We start from the raw sequence: 24,619 nt of genomic DNA, 5'->3' as shown, positions 1-24,619 counted from the left end.
GGATACCGATAACGTCCAAAATCGTGAATATCAGCCGATAATATCGGCCAAACCAATAATCGGTCGATCCCTAGTTTTAATTACACGGGAATTCCAGGCAAAATTTCCATATGGAAACTGCTTCAAATTACTTGTTTGCCTTGGTATTTGCATGAAATAGATAAAATTTAGTGAGGAAATTCTGCAGTGTGCAGGGACCCTAAAGCCCCATTCACGCAGCTAAATTTCTGAGCAGAATGGAATCCGTTGCAAAAATTCTGCTTGGAAATTCCCTTGCAGCAGACTCCTTGTCCTAAGACAGCAAGCGGTGTATGACGCGGGCTCCCGACTCGAGCCCGCATCATACCGGCCGGACCCCAGCTGATTCCTGTAGCAGGGGGCCGGCGTTAATAGCCGACATGCGATTGCCACGGGCGGCTGTTAACCCTTTAGATGGCCGCAGTCAAAGTTGACAGTGGCATCTAAAGGGACGTTTAAACCATCCCCGGGGGCGCAGAGCACACAGATTAATGTGGTTCTATGAAACCACATTGATCTGTATGAGGAATGATTCCTCCTAAGGGTATGTTCATACTATAGTGTGTGAACGGAATCTCCACTCGCTGAATTCAGTGAGCGGAGATTCAGCTTGGCAGCTGGCGGCGGCGGTAGGACCGCGCGGCACTGAGCCGTCACCATTGACGGCTATGCAGTGCTCGCGGACTTCCGCACAAAGAATGAACATGTTCTTTCTTTGCGCGGAACAATTTCAGTGGCGGAATTGTCCGCCGCTGAAATTCCGCAGTGTGAACGGGTCTCGCGGAAACCCATTCACACTAATGTTAAGTTCACACCGCTGAATTTCGCGGGGAATTCCATAGTGTGAACCTACCCTAAAAGTCCACTAAGGGGACTAAAAGTGTAAAAAAAAAAGTTGAATAAAAAGTTTTAAAAAAACACCATTTAACTCCTTCCTTATTAAAAGTCTAAATCACCCCCCTTTTCCCAAATTTTTTAACCATTTCCCAATATGTAACCATAATAAAAATAAATATATGTGGTATTGGTATGGTACGTGGTAAATTTCCGAACTATAAAAATATCGTTAATTAAACCACATGGTCAATGGCGTACGCGCAAGTCCAAAATAGTGTATTTTTGGTCAATTTTTATATACTGAAAAAATGAATAAAAAGCGATCAAAAAGTCTGATCAATACGAAATTGGTTCCGCTAAAAACTTCAGATCACGGCGCAAAAAATGAGTCCTCAAACCGCCCCGTATGCGGAAAAAAAGTTATAGGGGTCAGAAGAGGACAATTTTAAACGTATACATTTTCTTGCATGTAGTTATGATTTTTTTTAGAAGACAAAATCAAACTTATGGTAACATTTTAATCGTATGGACCTATAGAATAAAGAGAAGGTGTCATTTTTACCGAAAAATGTACTACGTGGAAACGGAAGCCCCCAAAAGTTACAAAATTGTGTTTTTTCTTCAATTTTGTCTCACAATTATTTTTTTTTTGTTTCACCGTAGATTTTTGGGTAAAATGACTGATGTCATTACAAAGTAGCATTAGTGGCGCAAAAAAAAAAATTAAGCCATAATATGGATTTTTAGGTGCAAAATTGAAAGAGTTATGATTTTTAAAAGGTAAAGAGGAAAAAACAAAAGTGCAAAATGGAAAAACCCTGCGTCCTTAAAGGACAACTGCAGCGCAATATACACTTATCCCCCTATCTACAAGATAGGGGATAAGTGTTTGATTGCGGGGGGGGGGGGGGGGTCCGACCGCTGGGACCCCCAAGATCTCCCTAACGGGGCGCCGCCATTAGCGCTCATAGTGAGCGCTAAGGCGCGTAGCGTCGACCAAGAGGTCGATGGTGACACCCCGTCTCCTCCCTGTCCCCATACAGTTCTATTGGGGGAGGCACGAACACTGCCTCCCCGTCTCTCCCATAGAGATGCATGGAGGAGGCATGCCGGCCGCAACGTCATGCTGCGGCAGGCACGCCCCCTGCATGGGACAGCCGTGGCCCCGTACAGGAGATCGTGGGGCGTCCCAGCGGTCGGACCCCCGTGATCAAACACTTATCCCCTATCTTGTAGATAGGGGATAAGTGTATATTGCGCTGCAGTTGTCCTTTAAGGGGTGAAAGAAATGATCTGATATGGCCAACTTTTCCCCTCTACAAGTTTATAGGAACTTGGGGCAAAGAAATGAAGGGACAACAACTCTTTAATACTGTGTTCCCAAACCTGTTTTTGACAAACTAGAAATTCCCATTCTGTAGGAGAGTTGTCGTTTTGGAATAGCTGGAAAGTATCACTTTAATGCATCAATTCACCTGTACTGTATTTTCCAAACAGTGTGCCTCCAGCTGTGGCAAAACTAGAACTCCCAGCATGCCCTGACAGGGAATGCTGGGAGTTGTGGTTTTGCAACAGCTGGAGGCACACAGGTTGGAAAACCTTGCTCTATACCAGTGTTTTCCAAACGGTGTCTCTCCAGCTGTTGCAAAACTACAACTCTATGTCCGCCATGACTTCACCTCACCCGTCCTCAGCCCTCCCCGCCCCCTCAGTCCTCCCAGCATTCCCGGCCTCAGGTCCCTCCCTTCCTGTTGATGCGCCAATCTGTGCGCCTCTGTGGAGAGATCCTGGCAACGACCCCCTCCCAGGCTCATCCCGAACTAGCACACAACAACACGACTTCCGACTGATCCGGACTACTCCTCTGGAGCGAGGAACATGGCACACGGGCCGAGCAGGGGAACTGAGCTAACGAGCGCCATGGACGCGTAGTCGTGGTGAGTGTGTTATGTGGTTGTGTAACGTGTCTTACGTGTCTGCTCTCCTCCACGTGTGTCTTGTGTTGACGCAGCTTCCAGCGCCGTGTGAATGAGTAGAGCGTCACGTCCATCCACTTTGTTTTTTCCCCAGGATCTAACGAGCTGATAGGAGGAGCAGACAGGGGGCAGCAGAGAGCCGCTGTGTAGTGAAGGCGCCTCGGAGTGTCTATCTATAGCCGTGTCTATCTATGAAATAATGTCACCTCTGTTATCTCTGCTCTACATTATGGTGCCTCCAGCTGTTGCAAAACTACAACTCCCAGCATACCCGGACAGCCTTCGGCTGTCCGGGCATGCTGGAAATTGTAGTTTTCCAACAGGTGGAGGCGACCTGGTTGGGAATCCTACTCTACATATATGAGCTGCCTCCTCAGTGTAGGTTATGGTGGAGAGCCCTTCACCATGGAGTTCTAGAAGCCTTAGGCTGCATTCACATCTCGTTTTTGCAATACGGTTCCCGTATCTGGTTTCAGTAAACAAAATAAATAAAAGTATCGAACTGTATTGCAAACCGTATATATAGACTTTTCATTGTAAACTGCCAACCGTAGCATCAGGTTGTGTTTTGCATTATTTACGGGTTTATACAGGTTTTACCCGTACACAAAACCGTAGTCTACTACAGTTTTGTGTCCTGGTGAAAAACCGGATACAACCTGTATACGGTTATTTTACAATGGAGTTCTATGGTAACGGTATTGAACCGTATGTGGGTACGGTTACATCCGGTTTGCACAATACGGTTCATTTTTTTTATTTATTTTTTTTTTTTTTTAGGGAAATTCAATAAAAAGGACTTTATTAAAAATGTTGACAAACATAAAACCGTATCCGTTGTTTTTCAAGAAAAACGTATGCAAACGGACATCCGTTTTCAAACCATATACGGTTTAAAAACGTGAGGAGGCATATACGGTTGCATATGTTTCAGTCCGGTTTGGAGACATACGTTTTTTTTTGTACAGAAACAGGATACGGGACCCGTATTGCAAAAACGAGATGTGAATGCAGCCTTACACAGGGCACTTATATCAGCGCCATCAGATGTGACCCCATTTTCATTGCACTTTCTGCAACCATATTGTGGTAATTTTAGAACATGGTGCTTCCCCCCCCCCCCCCTTTCATAAAATAGCAGCATACTAGGGGTTCTCTCAGTTATTAATGTGCACCCCAGTCTCCTGTGTATTAAAGGGGTTCTCCAGGATTAGAAAAACAGCACCACACCTGTTCTCAGGTTGTGTTTGGAATTGCAGTTTGGTTGCATGGAAGTGAATGGAGCTAAGTTATACTATACCCGGGGACAGGTGTGGTGATGTGTTTGGAAGAAATTTGCTCTGATTTTATTTTCCTAGAGAACCCCTTTTAGGTTTAGGGGATAAGCTGCCCATACACATACATTAACCCTGTATATTTACATCCTCTGTCCGGCTGTATGAAGCATGCTCAGTAGCTGAGTTCACTTCATATCCAGTGGGCCCCTTTTGCTATTAGCAACCGGGACCCATTACTAATGGTGGACATCGCCGATCAGGCCCATGTCCAGCAATAACCCTTTACACGCTGCGATCAAAGCCATGAAAAGTAGCTCAGTCCTGAAAGGGTTAAGTCATGTAAGATGGCCGGTTAGAAGCATTTCAGCAAATAGATGTTGGGGAGATAAAGATCTGGGCCCTGGGGCTTTTGTTCATAGGGGGAGAAGCAGCTATCAGGAGTCTCACAGCAGCTTGCCACTCTCATTATAACTTCATGCATGCTCTGCTAAGCTGAGTATGCATGTGTATGGGGCAATCTGGCAGAGTAGCTCTCAGCTCTGTTATATTAAGAGTATAAACCTGCTTAACCCCTTAAGGACCAAGCCCATTTTCACCTTAAGGACCAGGCCAATTTTATTTTTGCGTTTTTGTCTTTTCCTCCTCGCCTTCTAAAATCCACAATTCCTTTATATTTCCATCTACAGACCCATATAAGGGCTTGTTTTTTTGTGTGACCAATTGTACTCTGTAATGAAACATCTCATTTTACCATAAAACGTACGGCAAACCCCCCCAAAAATTTTTAGGGAGGAAATTTTAATGAAAACCACAATTTTGCACATTTTGGAGGGTTTTGTTTTCACACTGTACACTTTATAGTAAAAATGATATGTGTTCTTTATTCTGTGGGTCAATACGATTAAAATGATACCCATGGCTAGATACTTTTATATTTTTGTACCGCTTAAAAAAAAATGTTAAACTTTTTGTACAAAATCAGTAATCTAAAATCACCCTATTTTGACCACCTATAACTTTTTCTTTTTTCCATTTATTTTTCCATATAAATGAGGGCTTATTTGATGCGCCGTCATCTGTACTTTTTATCGATACCACATTTGCATATATAAAACTTTAAGACAATTTTTTTTATTTATAAAATGTGACAAAAAAAGCAGCATTTTTGGACTTTTTTTTCTTCTTACGTTTACGCCATTCACCGAACGGGATAATTAACATTATTTTTTGATAGTTCGGACATTTACGCACTCTGCGATACCTAATATGTTTATTTAAAAAAAATGTATGCTTTTTGGGGTAAAATGTGAAAAACTGACAATTTTAATTTTTTATTGGGGGAGGGGATTTTTTTTTTTCACTTTTTATTTATACAATTTTTATGTCCCCATAGGGGACTATTCATAGCAATCATTTGATTGCTAATACTGTTCAGTGCTATGTATAGGACATAGCACTGATCAGTATTATCGGTGATCTTCTGCTCTGGTCTGGTCAATCTCAGACCAGAGCAGAAGACCCCGGGAGACGGCCGGAACCAGGTGAGGGGACCTCCGGCCGCCATGCTGGATGATCGGATCGCCGCGGCAGCGCTGCAGGCGATCCAATCATCCATTCAAAGTACCGTACTGCCGCAGATGCCGTGATCTGTATTGATCACGGCATCTGAGGGGTTAATGGCGGACATCAGCGCGATCGCGGATGTCTGCTATTACCGGCGGGTCCCCGGCTGCTGCTAGCAGCCGGAACCTGCCGTGTATGATGCGAATACCGTTCCGATGGTTGCGGTCGTACAGGGGACGTAAATGTACGTCCTGGTGCGGGAAGTCCCGCCAAACCAGGACGTACATTTACGTCCGTGGCCGTTAAGGGGTTAAGATATGGTCACAAGTTTTGAATTTGTCCTGGGTTTTGGCATGTTTTGAAAACTAAAATCTGATGACAAACTGCCTTCAATGCAAGTGGGAGGGAGAGTTTACAGCCCGGTTCACATGCGTTGGAAACTGTGTACGTCACTTATTTGCTGCGGATTCTGTGTGGTAAATCTAAAGACAGTGGGGCTGATCCATCCTGTAGAAAACCAATGATCTGTCTAAATGTCTGATCCCCAGGGGCCATCCACTTTGTCCCCCACCAATTTTGGATTCTGAAAATAGGCTGCACATATGTAAGGTTTACTTTAATAGACACCCCTATAATAAATATTCATAACTCAATTCCTTGGTTGAACTTGATGGACATATGTATTTTTTTCAACCATACTAAGTATGTAACTCTGCTGTGAAGCACAATGGGGGGAGATTTATCAAAACCTGTCCAAAGGAAAAATTGCTGAGTTGCTCATAGCAACCAATCAGATTGCTTCTTTCATTTTTTAGGTCTTTAAAAAAAATGTAAAAAAAATGAAACAAGCGATCTGGTTGCTATGGGCAATTTAGCAACGTTTCCTCTTGACTGGTTTTGATGAATCTCCCCCATAGTCACTGGGTACTGAGATCCCATGCACTTAGCAGCTACATTCTTCAGGGCAGAGTTATGAATATTTATTATGGGGGTGTTGGTCAGGGACCAGTTGGGTGACATAGCAGTGCTATAAGGGGCTAGGGAACGCCCTGAGTGCGCCAAAGAAACTAACTTATAGAATACAATTTTTGCAAAAAAAGTAAAGACACCTGTGATCAGTGTCACCCACACTATTAGGTTAGTGCAGGTGTCAGTTTCCCTTAGCGAGCACTTGGCCCTTTTATTCTGAGGATCAGTTAGACCCCCATTGAAGAGGTAGTTATGGCATGCCATTGTGATATATTGCTTATAGGGAGGGAAAAACTTTTATGGGTAAGATTGATAGATTGAATAGGTTTCTCTCTCCTTCATGGTGTACAATATACAGGGAACCTTACACATGTAAAAGGGGTGAGGGTGGCAACAGCTGGAGGCACACTATGGGTTGGGTCACGGCAGATATTTTACGCTGCGGATTAATTACGTGTGACCCTACCCTTCCTGTAAGAGAAATAACATTTACCAGCCCCTCTGCAAGGAACTACTGCTTTCTAGTGCCAACTCCACCTCCCAGGGAGGTGGAGTTGTCTATTAGTGATAACTATGAGCCCAAGGCCCTTGAAGTACATTTGCATGAATATTGCACTCCGGGATATCTGGTATATTGTATCTGGCATTTTAGCAGCATTTATGATTTTTTTCGGATATGTAATCAATATTCTCGGCACTAATGAGCACAGTTTTATATTTGTGTTTTTTTTAGAGAGATTCAAAATCACTTGCATAATCATATAATATCCTGCAAGGGGTCCAGTTCTCCCAGCTTTTAAAGAAAACAATAAGTACTAAATATTACAAAAAGTACAGAGGGGAGGTGCCTAAAACTTAACTTTTAATATCAGTGGTAAAAAAACTCACCACAGTGTTCTAATTCCACACCAAAGAATATTCAAGAAATTTTAAACTGAGTTTTTTTTTTTGTCAGTATGTACTATATTACAAAAGATGCTGTTGCCCTAGCAACCTATATACAACAAGCTCTAGGTAAGTATCAGACACTTTAAAAAGTCCAATATCTCAGCTATAGTTAACTTACCCATGGCAACCAACAAAAGTTGCGATAATGTGTCCGTATAGTACCCAGATTGGGATTTATCTCATTCACCCTCGCATATTATGTCCAGGGAATAGGACTGCAGAGCAAATAAAGTGGCTCATCTTGTCATAGTATCACTCTCAACTAGGGATCGACCGATTATCGGTTTGGCTGATATTCAAGATTTTGGACATTATCGGTATCGGCAATTACCTTGCCGATAATCCAATAATGCACCGCCCCCACTGCGCCACACCGCCCTGGTCGCTGCCCCATTGCCTCCCCCATTCCCGGTTTTATAATTACCTGTTCCCAGGGTCCACACTATTTCTGGCTCCTGCGCCGTCCTGTGTTACGCTGTGCGCTGCGCAGTGCAATGACGAGTGAAGTCCTCAACGCGACTGTCACAGTCATTGCGCACAGTGACAGCTCAGGAGGACGGCGTCGGAGACAGAAGTAGAGCAGGCCCCGGGAACAGGTAATTATAAAACCGGGAATGGGGGAGGCAATGGGGCAGCAGTGGCGGTCTCTGGCCGGTGCGGTGCGCAGGGTGGGGGGCTGGGTGGCGGTGATAGGACTCGGGACCCCAGGAGAGGCAGGGGGAGAGAAGCAGGTGGCGGCGGCGGTCTCTGGCACCGCAAAAGCTGCTGCAGTTCATTGAGGGGGGGGGGGGGGGGGGGTGGATAAATAGCCATTAACTTATACTGGAATATCGGTATAAATTATCGGCTATGGGCCCTAACCTCCACAGAGTATCGGTCCTAAAAAAACGATATCGGTAGATCCCTACACTCAAAGCGTTTCTGTCACAATTATGACGTCCTCAGGATAGACTCATTAATTGACCATATCTTATGTATCTCATATATGAACCATCATGCATGAGTATATAGGTAATATATTAAATGTATGAATAAACTGAGCACAAAAATAACTTAGTCTGATACTCCGGCAGGAACCGTGTCTTCCTTCATTCCTGTAACAATACAACATACCTCATGTAAGTATTCCAGCTTTGTTCTTGTAACTAGACAATAATGTCTATTAATTAGTATATTTACTCACAGGTCCGTTCCCAGAATCTCGTTTACCTATAGAGAAAAACATATATGCAGGGACCTGTAAGTAATACCAGTATAGTATATCTAGCTGAAATCACGTGATGTTTATGAGCCGGCCAGCGACATGTGCCGCGTCCTAACAACTAACCCGCACAGCCGCAGGATCATGGGTCAGCGGGATGTAGTGAAGACCGGATATGATGTTAGGCGCCGGGATCCTTGGCACGGAAGCACAGATAGCCGCAGCAACCAGACTGCTCCCCGCCACTGCGGGATTTGCTCTCTCCGTGGATCCTGACCGGGCAAGGAATCGTAAGTACCGCCTAGCGGTCTCTTTCTTTTCAGGTACGGCAAATATTTTATGTACAGGTCCCTGCATATATGTTTTTCCCTATAGGTAAACGAGATTCTGGGAACGGACCTGTGAGTAAATATACTAATTAATAGACATTGTCTAGTTACAAGAACAAAGCTGGAATACTTACATGAGGTATGTTGTATTGTTGTTTGTTTGATGCCGGAGTATCAGACTAAGTTTTTTTTATTTTTGTGCTCAGTTTATTCATACATTTAATCTATTACTTATATACTCTGCATGATGGTTCATATATGAAATATATAATAGTGGTCCAGGGATGTGGAATTCCTATCGCCCGACGCCCGGGACTAGCAGTTTTGGGCGCCGGGCAGGTGAATTTGTCCGGCCCTTAGCCCGGCTTCGGGCAAGCAGGGCCGGACCTGACAAGTGCGGCGGCGATCTGCAGTCTGTATGGAGCGGGCACCCGACTCCTGCCCACTCCATACTCTGCAGCCTGTGTCCTCCGAAGCAGAGCAGGGGAGATGAGAAGCCGTGTACATTTGTCTTCTCTCCCCTGCTCTGCAGACGTGCGGGGGGAGATGAGGGGGCGTGGCTTACTTCTCCCCGTGCAGACCTGCATCCTCTGCCTTCACTCCCCCCAGCTGTAGCTTCGGAGAGCTGAGGGGAGGAGGCGCGTCTGCACGGGGAGATGCATGCGGCGCTCTGCAGTATGTATGGAGCGGGCTCGGGATTCCTGCCCGCTCCATACTCTGCAGCCCCCGGCTGTTCTCAGTAGCCGGTGGCCGCCGCTAATAGCCAGCATGCGGCGATCGCCGCGGCTGGCTATTAACCCTTTAGATCGCCGCTGTCAAAGCTGACAGCGGCGTCTAAAGCCTGGGTTCTCAACCTGGGGTACGCATACCCCTAGGGGTACGCCAGGGGCCGTCAGGGGGTACGCGAAAGCGCTGACAAATACCGGCCATGCATTGGCCAATATTTGTCAGCGCATAGCCGCGGCAGCTCACTGTACAGTAGCGCGGCCAGAGATGCGGCCGGGGCTACTGTAAGTGAGCTGCGTGGTTGCCAGGGAGACGTGTGGCCTCCCCTGATGTTGCGCGGAGTTGCCGCACAGCGCAGGGGGACGTCACACGTCAGTGCGGCCCTGTGGAACATCCCGTGAAGCTGCAGGCAACGGGACCACAGGACACCAGGTAAACAACTGTATGGGACGGAGGGGGGACTGTATGGGACGGAGCACAAGGCATTAAGATGGAGGGGGAGAGGGATAATGGTGCAGGGGTGGGGTGGGGAGTAATAAAGCACAAGGCATTGAAATTTTATGTCTTGTGCTTTATTGCTCCCCCTCCGCCATTATCCCTCTCCCCCTCCATCTTAATCCCCTTGCACCATTCCCCCTTCCTCTGATCCCCTTTTGCCATATCGGATAATAATGGCACAAGGGGATTAATATGGAGGGGGGAAAATGGCAAAAGGGGATCAGAGGGAGGTAGGAATAATGACACAAGGGGATTAATATGGAGGAGGAATAATGACACAAGAGTATTAATATGGAGGGGGAAAAATAGCAAAAGGGGATCATAGGGAGGGAGGAAAATCACACAAGGGGATTAATATGGAGGAGGGGGAATAATGATACAGGGGGATTAATATGGAGGAGGGGGGTTGATAATTCCCCCCTTCCTCTGATCCCTTTTGCCATATCTGATAATAATAGCACGAGGGGATTAAGATGGAGGGGGAAATGGCAAAAGGGGATCAGAGGTAGGGGGGAATATCGGCACAAGGGGATTAATATGGAGGAGGAATAATGACACAAGGGGATTAATATGGAGGAGGGGGGGTGATTATCCCCCCCCCCTCCATCTTAATCCCCTTGTGCTATTATTCCTCCTCCATATTAATCCCCTTGTGCCGATATTCCCCCCCCTACCTCTGATCCCCTTTTGCCATTTCCCCCTCCATCTTAATCCCCTCGTGCTATTATTATCCGATATGGCAAAAGGGATCAGAGGAAGGGGGGAATTATCAACCCCCCCCTCCATATTAATCCCCCTGTATCATTATTCCCCCTCCTCCATATTAATCCCCTTGTGTGATTTTCCTCCCTCCCTATGATCCCCTTTTGCTATTTTTCCCCCCTCCATCTTAATCCCCTTGTGCCATTATTATCAGAGGAAGGGGGAATGGTACAAGGGGATTCAAATGGAAGGGGGAATAATGGCACAGGGGGATAAAGATGGAGGTGGGATGCATTAGTATAAAGGTTAGAACACGCCTTTTGTCTGCAGGTACCCCTCGCTCGCAAGTTCCACGTGAGGGGGTACCCGTGGACATACTTTCAGGCCTTGGGGGTACGGTCGCCAAAAAGGTTGAGAACCACTGGTCTAAAGGGACATGTGAATGCTCCCTGGTGGGCTAGGGGGGGTGGATCGCCCCCCCCCCCCGCCACCCCCCAGCGCGATCGCAGGGGGGCGATCCACTATGGAGGTAGCGGAGGACTTACCTCTGTTCCCTGCTGTCCCGTTCTGTCATTGATAGATCCTGGCTGGACTAGGCTCTATCAATGATCACAGAGCACACAGATTAATAGAGTTCAATAGATCTCTATTCATCTGTCTGATGAATCTAATGATTCCTCCTATAAGTGTAATAAAATGTAAAAGAAAAAAAAAAAGTTTTAATAAAAGTTTGAAAGACATTAACCCCTTCCATGTTAAAAGTTCAAATCACCCCCTTTTCCTATATAAAAACATGCAAACATAATAAAAATAAACATATTTGGTATCGCTACGTGTGTAATTGTGCAACCTATTAAAATATAACATTATGTATCCCGTACGGTAAATGTAAAAAAAATACCAAACCACAGATTTGCAATTTTTATAATATCGTCATGGGGGACAAGTAGATTTTGCTCCATTTTAGTCCCGTGGACAAGTAGTTTTTTTTTTAAATTTCCACACCCCTGTGGTCAATTATTGAGTCTATCCTGAGGACATCATATAATTGTGACAGAAACGCGTTGAGTGATACTATGACAATATGATCCACTTTATTTGCTCTGCAGTCCTATTCACTGGACATAATATGCGAGGATGAATGAGATAAATCCCAATCTGGGTACTATACGTACACATTATCGTGACTTTTGTTGGTTGCCATGGGCAACGGCAACCCGGCATAAATAGTGTCTATATTTTCAAATTGCTGAGAGCCTTGATAGAAACATTGTAACCATTGTGAAGGTTGGAGTATCTATATTGGGCTATATTCTGGGCTGGTTGCCGGGGACAACAGAACCCTGATAACTTTGTAAATTAACTATAGGTGAGATATTGGACTTTTTAGTGTATGATACTTAGTGCTTGTTGTATATAGGTTGCTTGGGGCAACAGCATCTTTTGTAATATATTACTTACTGACAAAATAAACCCGGTCAGTTTTAAATTTCTTGAATATTCTTTGGTGTGGAATTAGAACACTTTGTGGTGAGTTTTTTTTTTTACCATTGATATAAAAAAAATTTGTTTTAAGCACCTCCCCTCTGTACTTTTTGTAATATTTAGTACTTATTTTCTTTTTAGAGAGAACTATTAACAGTTATATTAAGTACCTTCTACACACTGGTTTGGTCAGCTGGTATTTATAGTTTTGCACAGTAGGAAAGCCAGAGCTGACAAGTGGGTCCCAGAGGTCCCCCATGGATCAAATTGCTGTGGTATAGCCTGGTATACTATTATGCCATATAATGTGGTATAATAACCCCTCAGATGCTGTGATCAATACAGATCACGGCATCTGCGGTAGTGCGGTACTTTAAATGGATGATTGTATCGCCCATTTTTTCCCATTTTACCCCCATAAATTGTAAGAAATTTTTTTTTTTAAATTAAAAAAAAAAAAAAAATAATTTTTTTTTATAAATAAACATATTTGGTATCGCCGCGTGTGTAAATGTCTGAACTATTAAAATATAATGTTACTGACCCCGTACAGTGAACGGCTTGAACGTAAAAAAAAAGCTAAATTGCTGCTTTTTTGTCATATTTTATTAAAAAAGAAATAAAAAAATTTGTTTTATATACACAAATGTGGTATCAATAAAAAGTACAGATCATGGCGCAAAAAACATATTACCGTATTTATCGGCGTATAACACGCACTTTTTAGGCTAAAATTTTTAGCCTAAAGTCTGTGTGCGTGTTATACGCCGATACACCCCCAGGAAAGGCAGGGGGAGAGAGGCCGTCGCTGCCCGCTTCTCTCCCCCTGCCTTTCCTGGGGTCTAGAGCGCTGCTGTCGGCCCTTTTCACCCCCTGGTTATCGGCGGCGCTGCCCGTTCTGTCCCCCTGACTATCGGTGCCGGCGCCGATAGCCAGGGAGAGAGAAGCGGCGCCGACAGCCAGGGGGAGAGAAGGGGCAGCGGCACCCATTGCCGGCGCCGCTGCCCCGTTGCCTCCCCCCATCCCCGGTGGCATAATTATCTGAGTCGGGTCCGCGCTGCTCCAGACCTCCGTCGTGCATCCCCGGCGTCTTTGCTATGCGCTAGCAACGACGCTGGGGACGCACGACGGAGGCCTGGAGCAGCGCAGACCCGACTCAGGTAATTATGCCACCGGGGATGGGGGGAGGCAACGGGGCAGCGGCGCCGGCACCGATAGTCAGGGGGACAGAACGGGCAGCGGCGCCGATAACCAGGGGGTGAAAAGGGCCGACAGCAGCGCTCTAGACCCCAGGAAAGGCAGGGGGAGAGAAGCGGGCAGCGACGGCCTCTCTCCCCCTGCCTTTCCTGGGGGTATATCGGGGTATACACGCGCACACACGCACCCTCATTTTATCATGGATATTTGGGTAAAAAACTTTTTTTACCCAAATATCCTTGGTAAAATGAGGGTGCGTGTTATAGGCCGGTGCGTGGTATACCCCGATAAATATGGTAATTTGGTTAAAAAGTTTGCTTTTTTTTTTTTTTAAAGCGCAACAATAATAGAAAAGTGTATAATCGTATTGACCCACAGAATGAACACGTCATTTTTACTGTAAATTGTTTGACGTGAAAACGAAACCTTCCAAAATTTGCTAAATTGCATTTTTCTTCATTTCCCCACACAAATTTTTTATTTTTTTTTGGTTGCGCCATACATTTTATGGTAAAATGAGTGATGTCATTACGCAGGACAACTAGTCGTGCAAAAAACAAGCCCTCCTACTAGTCTGTGGATGAAAATATAAAAGAGTTACGATTTTTAGAAGACGAGGAGGAAATAAACGAAAATAAAATTGGCCTGGTCCTTAAGGTCAAAATGGGCTTGGTCCTTAAATAGGAACTGTCAGATATAAAAACTTTTGATATGTTGTAAAGCATGCAAAACCAATAGGTTTTTCAATTGCTTTCATTAGAACATTTTCAGTATTTCATACTGAAAATGCCAGTCAAACAACTGCCCCCCTGCCTCCTGGGATGCATTCAGTGCTTCTGTCTACACTGCTTCGTCCTAGACTCCAGGACGTTTTGGAGGGGGAGGGGCTGTACACTGTGCAGAGAGACATGTGAAGGGAGGGGCAGGAAGACTGCACCCCCCTGCTTCTGGTGGACAAAATCGGAGATTTTCCTAGTCTTGATGACGGAAAATATGGATTTTATTAAAGACAGGAGGTGAATATTATGCTGTTCTTTCTTTAATACAACTCACAGCAGCAAGGGTTAATTATAAAGAAAAAAGTGCAGAAAAAACATAACCAAACATATGCAACCAAACATATGGTAGTCCTGAGACAGCCAATAAGTGAGTATCCAAGGACATATATTCCAAACATTCCAACTGTCCATCCTCTTTCTTGATGCGAAGAGAAGATAAACCAATATTTTTGAATGAAGAACTGGATCTCTGAAGCAGGAAGTAACGGCTTGACCGCGAAGAAGGACATGTATCATCAGGTTAGGCTGAAGATAAAAACAAGAAAAAACATCATAATATTTAGGGAGGGTTAAGGGAGGGATAATATTCGCCTGCTGTCTTTAATAAAATCCATATTTTCCCTCATCAAGACTAGGAAAATCTCCAATTTTATTGAAAGACGGAGGCTCATGTTATGCATGTTTAAAGCTATACATAAAATCTAAAATACTGACAGAAACATGAGTAGAAGGACGAAAATAAAAAGTTCTAAAAGTCGATTCTGAGGACCAGTTTTCTGCTTTCAGAAGATCTGAAAGTGAACCTCCGGATTGAATGACTTTTGTAGACCTAGCACCCCTGGTAGAGTGGGCACCAAAAATAGAAGTGTCAATACCTGCTAGACACAGTCTGTTTGATCCATCTGGCAATAGTAGGTGAAGAAACAGGAAGATGAGGTTTACAGTAAGAGATTAATAATTGGGAAGAAGACGTAAGGTGTTTGTTTTAGCTTCCTACGATTGTAAGCACTGGACAACACAAAGATTGTTATGAGGAAAAGAAGGATAAAATACTAAATGAAGATTTGTTTTTGTACGTCTGTAGATATTAAATAGAACTCCTTGAGGAGAAAAAGATCTATGAGATATATCTAAAGCGTTAACATCCGAGATTGTTTTACAAGAGATTAGACATAAGAGCATAGCCAATTTAAATGAAAGAAGTTTCAAAGATAAATTTTCATTAGGGCCCAAAGAATCAAGAAAAGATAACACTATGTGAACATCCCATGTAGAAGTATATCTGGGAAAGGGTAGTCTGCGAAAACGAATGCCTTTTAAAAGTTTGCAAACCAAAGGATGTTTGCCTACTGGTAAAGCATCAATTAATGAATGATTAGCAGAAATGGCAGAACGATAGATTAATGGTACGATATGCTTTACCCAAAGAAAAAGAAATATATTCAAAATATTGTTTAAAGATGAGAGAATGGGATCCAGATCCCATTGTGCGAACCAATGAGACCCAATTTTTCAGGCCAATCTGTAGGCAGATTGGGTGCCTGGTGCCCATGCATCTGAAAGAATGTCTCTAGAAGATTGTGAAAGTCCTTGATCAAATGAGAATCCCCCGAGACGAGCCAAGCTATTAGAGAAAGGGTTTCCGAGAGAACCAGGATGTGGATTCCCGGAAGGATCGAAGTAGACATGGGAATGATTCGAGGAAGATCTATAGTCATTCCTAGAAGTTGAGGAAACCACGCTTGAGATGGCCACCAAGGAGTTATCAATACTACTTTCGATTTCTGGGAGAGAATGTGAAGGAGAACTCTGAGAATTTAAGAAAAAGGAGGAAAAGCATATAGTGTTTCTGAAGGCCAAGATTGAATAAGGGCGTTGACGCCTAATGCTTCTGGATCGTGACGCCAACTGAAGAACAGAGGAAGTTGGCGATTTAGACGGGAAGCGAAAAGGTGTAAATATAAAGGATCCCAAAGAGTATTGTTGAAGGAGAAAATTGAAGGATCTAGACACCAATTGCTGGCATCCAGAAGATAACGAGAATTCCAGTCTGCAACATTGTTGGAAAGACCGGGAAGATATTCTGTCTTGAGGACAATATTCCTGTCTAGGCAGAAATGCCAAAAATCTTTGGTAATATTTGCTAAGTGTTTCGATTTCGTACCTCCTAAACGATTGACTTATTGGACAGCAGAAATATTGTCCATCCGAAGAATACAGCAATTAGTTTTGTCTTTGGCAAAACTCTTGAGTGCAAAGAAACCGGCCAAAAGTTACAGGCAGTTGACATGAAGGGTAGATTTGTCTGACGACCTTTTCCCACCTGTGGACAGAGGGCCACAACGGGCTCCCCAGCCCAAAAGACTCACATCTGACTCTATGGAAAAATCTGGAAATGGATGGAAAATAGCTTTCCCATTCCAAGATTCCAAATGATGAAGCCACCAAAGCAACTCCTCTCTCGTCTCTGGAGTGAGGGAAATAGAATCCGAATAACCTAGACCATTCTGAAGGTGTTGGCTCTTGAGACGTTGTAAGGCCCTGTAATGTAAGGGAGCCGGAAAAATAGCTTGTATGGAGGCTGCTAAAAGGCCCACAATTCTGGCAATGTTCAAGGAAATAAGATTCTTGTTCAGGACCGAGCGAATTTCTCTAATAGTTTTCAATCGTCTCAATGGTAGACTCAAAATATCTAGGTCGGTGTTCACCATAAATCCTAGAAATTCTACTTCCCTCGAAGGGGTCAATACCGATTTTTTTTTAATTTTTATGAAATTTTTTTTAATTTTTTAAATTTTTTATTTTATTACGAATCCTAGATTCGTTAGGAGAGAAATAGTCCAATGTATATGAATGTGAATAAGGTGAAGGGATTGAGCCATGATCAGAATATCGTCCAAATAAATGATTAGACGAACACCTCGACTCCGAAGAAGAGCCACTACTGGTTTCATCAGTTTGGTGAAACACCAAGGGGCAGATGCTAGACCGAATGGATGGCAAGTGAATTGCCAAATTTGTTTTTTTCCAAACGAATTGGAGATAAGGTTGAAAAGAGGGGTGAACAGGAACTGTAAGATAAGCATCCTTGAGGTCTATTTTGATTAGCCAGTCTCCGTGAAGATCTCTCAAAAGATGAATACCTTCCATCTTGAAGTGATGATATTTTACGAAGGCATTGAGGGATTTTAGTCTTATAACCGGTCTGTGACCGCCATCCTTCTTCTTGACTAGAAATGGATTGCTTAGAAAGCCCAAAGAAGGGGGTTTTATAGGAATGATGGCGTTTTTGTAATGGAGTTCTTGAATCTCTAGATCTATAAGAATTTGATCTTGTGTCGAAAAATGGATAGGATGAGGAAGATGAGTTTGAAAAGGAGGAGATAGAAACTCTATTTGATAACCTTTTACTGTATTTAAGATCCAAGAGTCTGTGGTGATCGTAGACCAAACCTGGAAAAAATGGGTTAGCCTGCCTCCTAGAGGAATCTGAGGTAGAGAAAGAAGAGATGGACTTACCTGAAGTGGGTCTGGTCTTTTGAAATCCCCTAGAGCCTCTGGCACGCCATGGTCTTCCATGGTAACGGAAGAAGGGAGATGTAGAGTAGGATGTTGACGAGTAGGAAGTTGTAGGGAAGGTTGTTCTTGATGAAGGGGGCCTCGATATTGTTGTCTGTCTTGGTGGTTGTGGCTGGGAAAGCGGCCCCTGCCTTTCCCAGCCTTAGAGAAAACCTTGGAGTGGAAGACTTTCTTTAGCGAAGTCTGAGCTTTGTCAAGACTGGAAAACAGTCCGACATGTTTAAGTTCCTTAATAAAAGAATCTCCGAATAATAATCCTTCCTTAGAAGGTCCCGGCTCTGTTGGAGCTAGATGGGTTAGCTGAGGGTCCAATTTTAAATGTATGGAACGATGCCTCTCCGAGGATAGAGCTGAATTAGCATTGCCAAAAAGCATATCGCCCTCTGAATCCATCCATGTAGGATGTGGGGGTCAATAGGTGTATTTGAAGCAAGGGCTTCCTCAGAAAGGGTCATGATTTTGGTCAAAGGACCTAAAATGTCAATCAGCTTGTCCTGACAGGACTTTAGGGATCGGTCTAAACCTTAGGATTCTTCCCTGATTTGGCCAAAAACGTAACTAAAGTCAAATCAATTTCAGGGGTCATGGTTATGTCCGGTAAGGAAGGTCTTGGACATTCCGCTCTGAGCTCATTACGATCCCTTTTATCCAACGGTTTTTTAAAACATGATTGGACATATTTTGCCACGTTAGGGTGTGGGACCCAATCCGGTGAGTGAGGGTGCGTGACGTGGAATGGATCGAAATAAGGATTGCCAGAGCTGTCCAATATGGTCTCTTCAGTGGTTGCTTGAAGAGACACAGCATCTTTATTATCATCAGAGTCAGAGATCTCCTCATTGGGAGTCATTATCCGAATCAGAGGACTGACTAGATAAGACATGAGTCTGGTTTCTGTCTATAAGAGGGTTTCACTGTCAGTTTACGTGAGACTTCCTCACGGACTGAGGATTTGGGGTGGTAAGATTTTCAACCGTGTCCTTTACCGCTTTTAGAATGGCGGTGTTCAGTAGATTTTTTTAACCTGACCCTTAGATACCATTTTAGATTTAATGGCAGGTGGGTCATCATTACAATGATGTCTCTTTTTAGAGACTTTTTTGGATTTAAATCCTTCAGCAAGTTTGGATGTGGAATCCTCCGCTGACCAAAATAGATCAGATGGCGTGGAGGGAGCAGGTAACTTAGGAATTGCCTGAGATACGGCAAGAGATACTGATTTAGCTATAGAATCAGATATAGATTCCTGAAGGGTTGTAATAGCACCCTGGATAGCCGAATCTACAGTTTTATTAATAGATTTGGAAACAATATTCTGGACATACTCCTCCTTACAAAGGTGTATTCCCTGATGTCAGAAGTAGGAATAAAGTTTCCCTCAGAAGACATATTGTGGTACAATAGTAAAGACCAACCAGATATAAGGAAAAAAATTTGATCAAAATGTGATCAAAATCAATAAAATATATAAAGGAAGGAAGGCCACTATAACTGATGTACAATAACGGTAATTATACAGACTTCTGAATAATGTAAATGACGGCACAATATATCGCTCCGAACAGTAAGTCTTGCGATATGCGAGAGAACGGCGAGAGGAAAGAAGAGCGCGCATGCGCGCGTAACGAAAATGGCGACAGAAGAAATAAAAGTACGTCACAGACTAGAAGAGGCTGTGAAGTGCTAACAGAGCGTCTGTGAAGATGACAGCAGGACACTATAAGATGAAACTCGAATAGAGTATCGGTAAGTATAAACTAGAGATATGAATGGTAGAAAAAGAAATATGGTTTATGAATGTACGCATAAAGCAGAAAACCAGCAGAGGAAAAATTTATTAGAAAGGACACAAGTAATGAAAAGGACACAATATTGTATTTAAAACAATTTGGGACAAAATGGAGAAAAGGGAGAATAATATGAAAATGAAACAACTGTGGAAATATATAATATATATAGCGCACAATAAGAAGAAAGGAAAACAATTAGAATATATAATTAAACGAAAAAAATTGAATATTTTAAGTAAAATATTAATTATTATATAATACCATGAAAAAAGGACAATAGTATTTGAAGAGCAAAAAATTGAATACTTATCCAAGCTGTGAACAGCAAGAAAGAGAGGGACAGTTGGAATGTTTGGAATATATGTCCTTGGATACTCACTGATTGGCTGTCTCAGGACTACCATATGTTTGGTTGCGCAAAGTTTTCTCTGCACTTTTTTCTTGACAATTAACCCTTGCTGCTGTGAGTTGTATTAAAGAAAACAGCATAATATGAGCCTCCGTCTTTCTATAAAATTAAGGTATTTCAGAAATAAAGCTAATTCTGAGAGAAATGTATGTCAGACACATACAAAGTACATGTACATGATCAGGATGAGATACTGAGCAACATATAACAGGTTTTTTTTTTTTTTTTTTTTTTTTTAGAGTGCTCATCATTCCCCTATAAAGATGGACAATGACTGTTAAAAGGTCAAGAAACAAAGGATTAAGGCAGAATAAGGGGGTGGGAACTAGAGGTGGAAATGAATTTTTGTTCTCATATGAATGATTTGGGGGTGGATGCTATACACATCATACTGACTTGAGTCACATCTCATCTCTTGACTCTCGGCGATAATAGACAGGGATAGGGCATTCTAATAAATAGACATAATGTATGTTTCTGCTTGTCATCTCACACTGCTCAGTGTAAGGCAGCTTACAATAATGTCCCAGAGTGATCACTGTGAACTTCTTACAAAGTGAAGCTATTGCCAGTCATCTGCAAGTAACACTTTAGTCAGTAAGATGGATTACCTAATTTAGGTGCTTTTAAAAAAAATAAAAAATCTCTTACCTTCGGTCCAGAAATCTGTTTAACTTCCTGATGTGCACGGCTTTAACCAATCGGCAGATGAGGTGGGACATTGCTGCGGCTTCTGATTGGATGATCAGGGGTGTGACATGTCGACAAACTCCGAACACGTGCAGAAACCAGAGCTCCATGATAGCGGTGGTGGCAAGAGAGGGTTTTTTTAAGATCACCCCCTCTTGTCTAGTTTTTAAATAGAATATTATCCTCAAACTACCCTATTAAGGGGTTAATATTTGTGCATGGATGCAATAAGATTTGTACTTCTAGACTTTAGCCCTCTCACTGTTACTGTATTCACAAATTTTCTGTGCTCAACACAGTTTATTTTTTGTATAATGAGAACAACCTAAAAACTTGTCAAGTACAGTATATGAATGATGTATATGTAGCTTAAGACATATCATCAAAACAGGTTGGAAAATATGACTTTTACACTTTTTTTTTTCTTTCTGCAGGACACCCAAAGAACAAATACTAAGTTTAAAATACAGTTCTATTGAAAATCACAACCTGCCTTATGCTTTCTCTTTTCTAACTGGACAATGTCTCCCACCGCCACCAATGCTTCTGGTGTGTATCCAGAAGACACTCCAGGACTTGTGTGTTTGCCTCCTATTTCTGATGATCTTCAGTTAATTTGGACTCAAGCAGAGCTGACCAGTGAGTTGGATGATCATCCACAACTTATCCACACTTTTAGTTATTTTCCTTACCCTACAATGCCAGAAATTGCGTTGCTTTGCTTACGATATGGACTACAAATGGAGAAAGTAAAAGCCTGGTTTATGGTACAACGTATACGCTGTGGTATCAGTTGGTCCTCAGAAGAAATTGAAGAGACACGTTCACGTTTGCTCTACAATCAGGATCAGCTACATTTCAAGCCTCTGATTGCAGTAGCCAAGAAATCTAATGTTTTAAGGAGTATAGAAAAACCTTCAGTTTCTTCACCAAAGTGTGATGCAGAGCAAGTGAAACTTCCACACTCACCTTGTTCATCCTCAGATGAGGTGGCCCCACATGCTAAGAAATTAAAATTAAATGACAGAACACCGGAGACACGCAAACTAATGACTACTGATCACCCTTATGAGCGAAAAAGAGAAAGCTCAAGCTATGACTCAACAGGCACTTACAGAGACTGCATAACAGCTACAGACATGTCTCCTGAGCTAAAACAGGTACCTAGAAACAAAGTCAAGCATCCTGCAACAAGTCAAGTGTTTGAAGCAGAGGAAACTAAAAAAAAAACTTTTGGCTCTTCTCCCACCACAGATGAAGAAGGCCATAAAATGTCTTCCTCCTGGAGTATTGATGATTGCAAAGACATACAAGCTCATGGGTCCGGTGAGATTATTGGTGGAACTCTCAGAGAAGACTATTATACACGAGCAATACGACGACAGCGAAAAACCAAAGAACAGTTGACAATACTAAAATCCTTTTTTTTGCAGTGCCAGTGGGCTCGCCGTGAAGACTACAAACAACTGGAGGAAATAACTGGATTGCCAAGGTCTGACATCATCCAGTGGTTTGGAGATACACGCTACGCACTTAAACATGGACAGCTACGGTGGTTCCGTGATAGTGCCCTTGAACGCCCCAAATGGTTGGATGAACCACAGCATTTTGTGAATCAAAATGAAAGACCTAGTGAACATGCCTCTGGAGAACATAAAACAGTTGTAACTTTGGCTCCTGATTTAGGAACCCCACAATCAGAAAACAAGTCTGCAGTTAAAATGTTGGTAAAGTCACCAGGACACTCTATTGGTGGCACACCAGTAATAAAACTAATGGAACCAATGAGTCAGTGCTCAGGAAAAACTATGCAAAATGTTCCAAAAATACAAGCTAATACATATGCAACTTCTTCAGGGACACCAAAATCTGCACATGAATTAAAATCCATTTCTCCAATAGTAACCTCTTCACAATCAGAGCCTTCTTATCAGGACCATATTCCTTCTGCTTCCCCCAAAAAATATGATGTACTGGACAAATACTGGTGTACTCATCAGCACATATCGGAGGTAGACTTACATTCACTTATACGTAAATCTGGTTTGAGCCGGAAAGAGGTACTAGATTGGTTTTGTGAAAAATCTAAAGAACCTGCAGAAGTGGAGGTATGTCTGGATGAAGAGGAAGATACTCTGGTAGATGAGGAAAATGATGAAATTGTTATCATTCAGGACTAGTGCAATGAATACCACATATTTTTCTTAGGAATGGCTTATTTTGAATAAAAAAGAGAATTATCATCTTCCTATAATATAAATTACACATTTTTGTATTTATTTACGTATACTTTTGTTTCAGCATACAAAGGACTGCCTCTCATAAAATGGTCTCCATTTGTAAAATCTTAACTATTCCCCAGGACATAAACATTGATGTCCCATCATTAGGATATGCCATCAGGGTTTGATCGTATTGGCACAATAAAGGGACTGCAGTTCTTCTGCCAGCACTTTTTTCTATTCATTTGTTTACACATGCACAATGCAATGCTTACAAGTGTGGCCTGGTAATATGTATAAAACGAGCTCCAATAGTATGCACAGATAAAATAGAGCTTTTGTATCTTGGTGTGAGGTTTCTCAGTGTGATCAGCAGCGATGCCTGATATGGTACAGACACTGATCCAACATTGATGGCTTATTCTGTGGGTAGGCTATCAGTATTTATGTTTTGGAGAAGCCCTTAAGCCTGATTTTACACACATTTGTTTTTGTAGTATTTTTTATTGCTGTAAAAAAAATCATGGGAAATCTGTTGACAAATCCCTTTTAACTCTACGGGGAATCAAACTGATGCTATATTTTTTTGGTGTGTTTTTTTTTTTTTTCCCAACATAAGAGTTGTATTTTAGTTCATTTGGACATAACATTTGTATTTAATTATTTGTATTTATTTCTGGGCTTTGCTATAAAAAAGAGCATTGTGTGAAGACAGCCTAAGGAATTTCAGAAGCGGGTGTTCCACTGTGGAAATTGCAAATCTCAGAATTTGTTCATTCTTTTGGAAGAAACCTCTCTTAAATGCATTGCTATCTATGAAGACGACACATTTTAAAGCTGGCTTGTTTTTGATGCTGCATGCTGCCCAGATTTCTCCAGGCTGAGATCCCATAGTGTAAATGGGCCCTATGGGTAATTACACACACAAACACACACACAGATTTATACGTTTCTGTGACTGAAAATCTAGTCTATAAATATTAGTTTGTTTAGTTCAGATTGATGGGACTTTCATAGACATTGCAGAATTAAAGGGGTTATCCAGGAACAGAAAAACTGCTAATTTCTTCCCAAACAGCACCACACCTGTCCCCAGGTTGTGTTTGGTATTGCAACTGGACACCATTTTCTTTAAGTGAACTGTGATGACATAACACCCACAACCTGGGGACAGGTGTAGTCCTGTTTTTTTTGGAAATAAATAATAATAATCCACTGCTGTTCTGTTCCTGGATAACCCCTTTTAAAGGGGTTCTCCCTTGCTTATACTGTTTTTGTTATTATGTTTGTGTGTTGTGTGTATAAGTATGTGTTTTTTTTTGTGTGTTGTGATTATGTATATATGTATTTTCTTACCTTTTCTGAAGATCCGGAAGCTGGCCCCTTTCTCTTCCAGTGGCTTGCTGTGCACCTCGGCTTCCGCC

General features: G+C 42.6%; 1 protein-coding gene across 2 annotated transcripts in view; it reads left to right on the top strand.

Moving 5' to 3' along the window:
- The window catches only part of HOMEZ (homeobox and leucine zipper encoding), a 56,318-nt gene extending 31,911 nt beyond the window's left edge, over positions 1 to 24,407 (top strand). The window contains exons 1-2 of one of the 2 annotated variants that reach the window (XM_056526137.1): positions 2,589 to 2,792; positions 21,408 to 24,406. In XM_056526137.1, coding sequence (XP_056382112.1) covers positions 21,495 to 23,153 — 1,659 coding nt within the window. In that variant the 5' untranslated portion in view covers positions 2,589 to 2,792; positions 21,408 to 21,494 and the 3' untranslated portion in view covers positions 23,154 to 24,406. Of the gene's footprint in view, positions 1 to 2,588; positions 2,793 to 21,407 lie in introns of those variants that run through there. The other variant, XM_056526143.1, reaches the window with a different exon arrangement.
- Positions 24,408 to 24,619: the final 212 nt, after the last annotated feature.

Source organism: Hyla sarda, chromosome 1 (genome assembly GCF_029499605.1).
Source record: "Hyla sarda isolate aHylSar1 chromosome 1, aHylSar1.hap1, whole genome shotgun sequence".
NCBI lineage: Eukaryota > Metazoa > Chordata > Amphibia > Anura > Hylidae > Hyla > Hyla sarda.
Note: the sequence above shows the minus strand (reverse complement) of the source record. Positions and strands in the feature narration are given on the sequence as shown.